Consider the following 2947-nt stretch of genomic DNA (forward strand, 5'->3'; position numbering starts at 1 on the left):
TATATATATATATATATATATATATATATATATATATATATACTAAAATAAACTACTACTTACTAATTTGTACTTGTACTACTACATTATTACTACTTTGTGGTTTTTCAATTAGCGCGGGGCTTCAGGGTACAGATACCCCGCGATAAACGAGGGACTACGGTAGGCAGCAGCCAGTAAGAACCAAAATATCATGAGAAAATAAAATGAGCTTTGTTTTCCCCTGGAGCTGATGCGAGTTTCAGCCTCAGATTACAGAGAATCAAAATAACACGTTCAAACTGTCGGGATTAAAGGCCCTTTTAGATTAAAATAATTATTTCAAACAGTCAGGATTCATTCAACCTTTATTTCTACATGTTAGTCTCATTGAGCCTCGGGGACTCATTTACAAGAGACCTGTTTTCTCTTTATGACCTGCTCCAAAGTCAAATGGGTGATAATGTTTTTTGAACAAAATTTTCAGTAACTGTTATTTTTATAAATACTGAGCTACAATTTTAAGTGGTAGTATCTGAGACTGATCCCTAACTTAGTAACTAAGCGCTAACTGATCACACCTAACCTGTTTATATAATTATGCCTTTAACTATTGCAGTCAATGCTGTCTGTCTGTTAGCAAAATATCTCATGAACTACCAGATGGATTTGAATAAAATTTGTAGGAAATAACCAGTAGCTGTCCATCTTCCGCTGGTTATCTTTTGGATTATATTTTATGAGCTTGCACATAATATCATTTTCAAGATTCTGACAAATCGGCCATAACTTCGTCCTTTACGTACGATCTTTGACTCAAAAGACAGCAGGTGATAAGCCTTCCATCAAGGAATGCTAGGCCTTTAGGTTTACAGTAGTTCCTCGCTACTTCACAGTTCGACTTTCGTGGACTCACTCTTTCGCGGTTTTTCAATGATTGTCAACTTTAATATTGCTCACGTGATTGGGATAGTACGGGATAAAAAGTTAATGAAAAAAGTTATTCGGACAGGCGCCGCCATTTTGTAGTTTTCTTTCAACAAGTCTATACTGTAACTCCAGTCTAAAATAACCACATTACCCAGAAGGCAACAGTGCTTCCAGACGCTGCTTTCTGCTGTAATGGAGGGAAAGTTTTGATCCGATCCGAATCTGACGAACTTTAGCGCTCAGTGGATGCAGAACCGAACCAGAACTGGACCAGAACTACTTCCAGCCTCATCGGTCATCTGAGTGCTGCTTGCTGGCCCATGAAGCCTCTCCAGCGGGGAGGTGTTACTTGGAGGTCTGGTGTTTTCTCTGGAGCTCACCTGGACGTTTTTTCATCAGGATCCCTTTGGATCATTTGGACTCGATCAGGACCATTGTGTGGTTTTGTGCCGGCTCTCGCTAAAAGCATCTGGTGCTCAACGGCTGCAGAGAGCCGATCAGAACCCGACCAGAACCAGACTAAGGCTGGTGAACACCCATATAAAATTTTGCAGTACATTACAGTACATACTGTATATGTATGTTGTTAAAATGGTTAAAATGATGTAGGTTTAAGAGTTGAGCACATTGCAGGAGTGTGGGAAAGGTTTATAAAGCCTTAAAATATAAATACTAAAATAAATATAATGATTCTGCTTTGCTGTTTTTCACTTATTGCGGGTGGGGGGGTGGAATGTAACCACTGCTATAATGGAGGGATACTGTCTCACTGTTATTAAAAACTTACACGGAAAAGCTCAGTGATGTCTCTGAGGTGCTCTCGAGCTTCCTGCAGCTCTTTGGGGTCCAGAGCCTCACGCTGAGCCTGCTGCGCCAGGTGGGAGTCCAGCTCCAGCCTCACCCAGGCCTGGCAGTACTGGCTGAGGAAGTCCCGCTCATACGTCCAGAAGTGGACTGAAGCAAAGTGGAAAGAGGACAAGCCACTGCATCAGAGCATCTTCACTGCACTTTATTCATGAGAAACTTTAAGATGGAAGTAGAAGCCATCCTTTATGGTGGCTGAGCGTTGGTTTATCTGGTGTCTCTGTTTAACCTCAAGGCTTACAAAAGCTGTTACCGTCTTAAAAACTAGCGTGGTCCAGTTGTGAGGTCACATTTCTGCACTCACCCAGCTCAAATGTCTGCAGAGGCATGGTGAGGCCAGGCTCCTTGGTTCCCACCAGAGGCCCGAAACTGGAGCTGAAGTCCTCACTGGGGGGCAGAAGCAGCAGCATGGATACGTTCTCACCAAACTGCAGCAGCTCCTGCGTGTAGACACCATACTGATACGCCTGCCAGAGCCCCAGAGAGGCAGAGACATCTCATTTATAACGTTGGACATGGTCTAGATCAGGACTTAAAGTTAATTTTGCTCAAATATGTGACTCAGAGGTGAAACCTGCTCTGGTTTTTGCCATGCTTACCCTGTAGAGGGGGATGTTGAGCTTTGTCAGGAGATGTGTGATGGCTGTTCTCAGAGATTGGACAAATTCTGCCAGACCACTGCTCTCCATGGAGCTCTCGTCCTCGCCGCTCAGCTGGTTGTGAACGCTGCTGTTGTGTGCTGGGTAAACGTGGCTCTGCAGCAAAGTCCACTCCTCTCTGCCCACCGCCGACAAAACAAACGTTACAATAAGTCTGGAGCGTTGGGTTCGTCTAGCTTATATATAAAACTGTTACCTGGTCACATGGGCGTTGTGTCGGACCCGCGTGTGGCAGAGCAGGTTGGGCAGCCTCTGAGGCACCAGGACCCGGATCTGATCTACTGAGCTGCACAGTTTTAGGATGCCCACATACAGACCTGGCTGCTCCAGCTGAACGCTGTGCCGGTGGAAGGACATCTTGTCCTGAGAGCAACCACAAACATTGCATGGTGGATATTAATTGATGCCCATCCATCCATCTTTACCCGCTTCTTTTTTTTTGGGTCACGGGGGCCACTGGTGCCTATGTCCAGCAATCACTGTGTGAGAGGTCTGGGGACAACCTGGACAGGTCT

The 2947-nt window shown here is 44.7% G+C and overlaps 1 protein-coding gene across 1 annotated transcript in view; it reads right to left on the bottom strand.

Moving 5' to 3' along the window:
* Positions 1 to 2947, bottom strand: part of LOC119422128 (ankyrin repeat and fibronectin type-III domain-containing protein 1-like) — a 40738-nt gene that overhangs the window by 3034 nt on the left and 34757 nt on the right. The window contains 4 exon segments of the mRNA XM_037689479.1: positions 1697 to 1863; positions 2078 to 2240; positions 2373 to 2550; positions 2629 to 2795. Of these exon segments, the coding sequence (XP_037545407.1) occupies positions 1697 to 1863; positions 2078 to 2240; positions 2373 to 2550; positions 2629 to 2795 (675 nt within the window).

This window comes from Nematolebias whitei, chromosome 15, assembly GCF_014905685.2.
Source record: "Nematolebias whitei isolate Nwh7 chromosome 15, NemWhi1, whole genome shotgun sequence".
In the NCBI taxonomy this organism is placed as follows: Eukaryota; Metazoa; Chordata; class Actinopteri; order Cyprinodontiformes; family Rivulidae; genus Nematolebias; species Nematolebias whitei.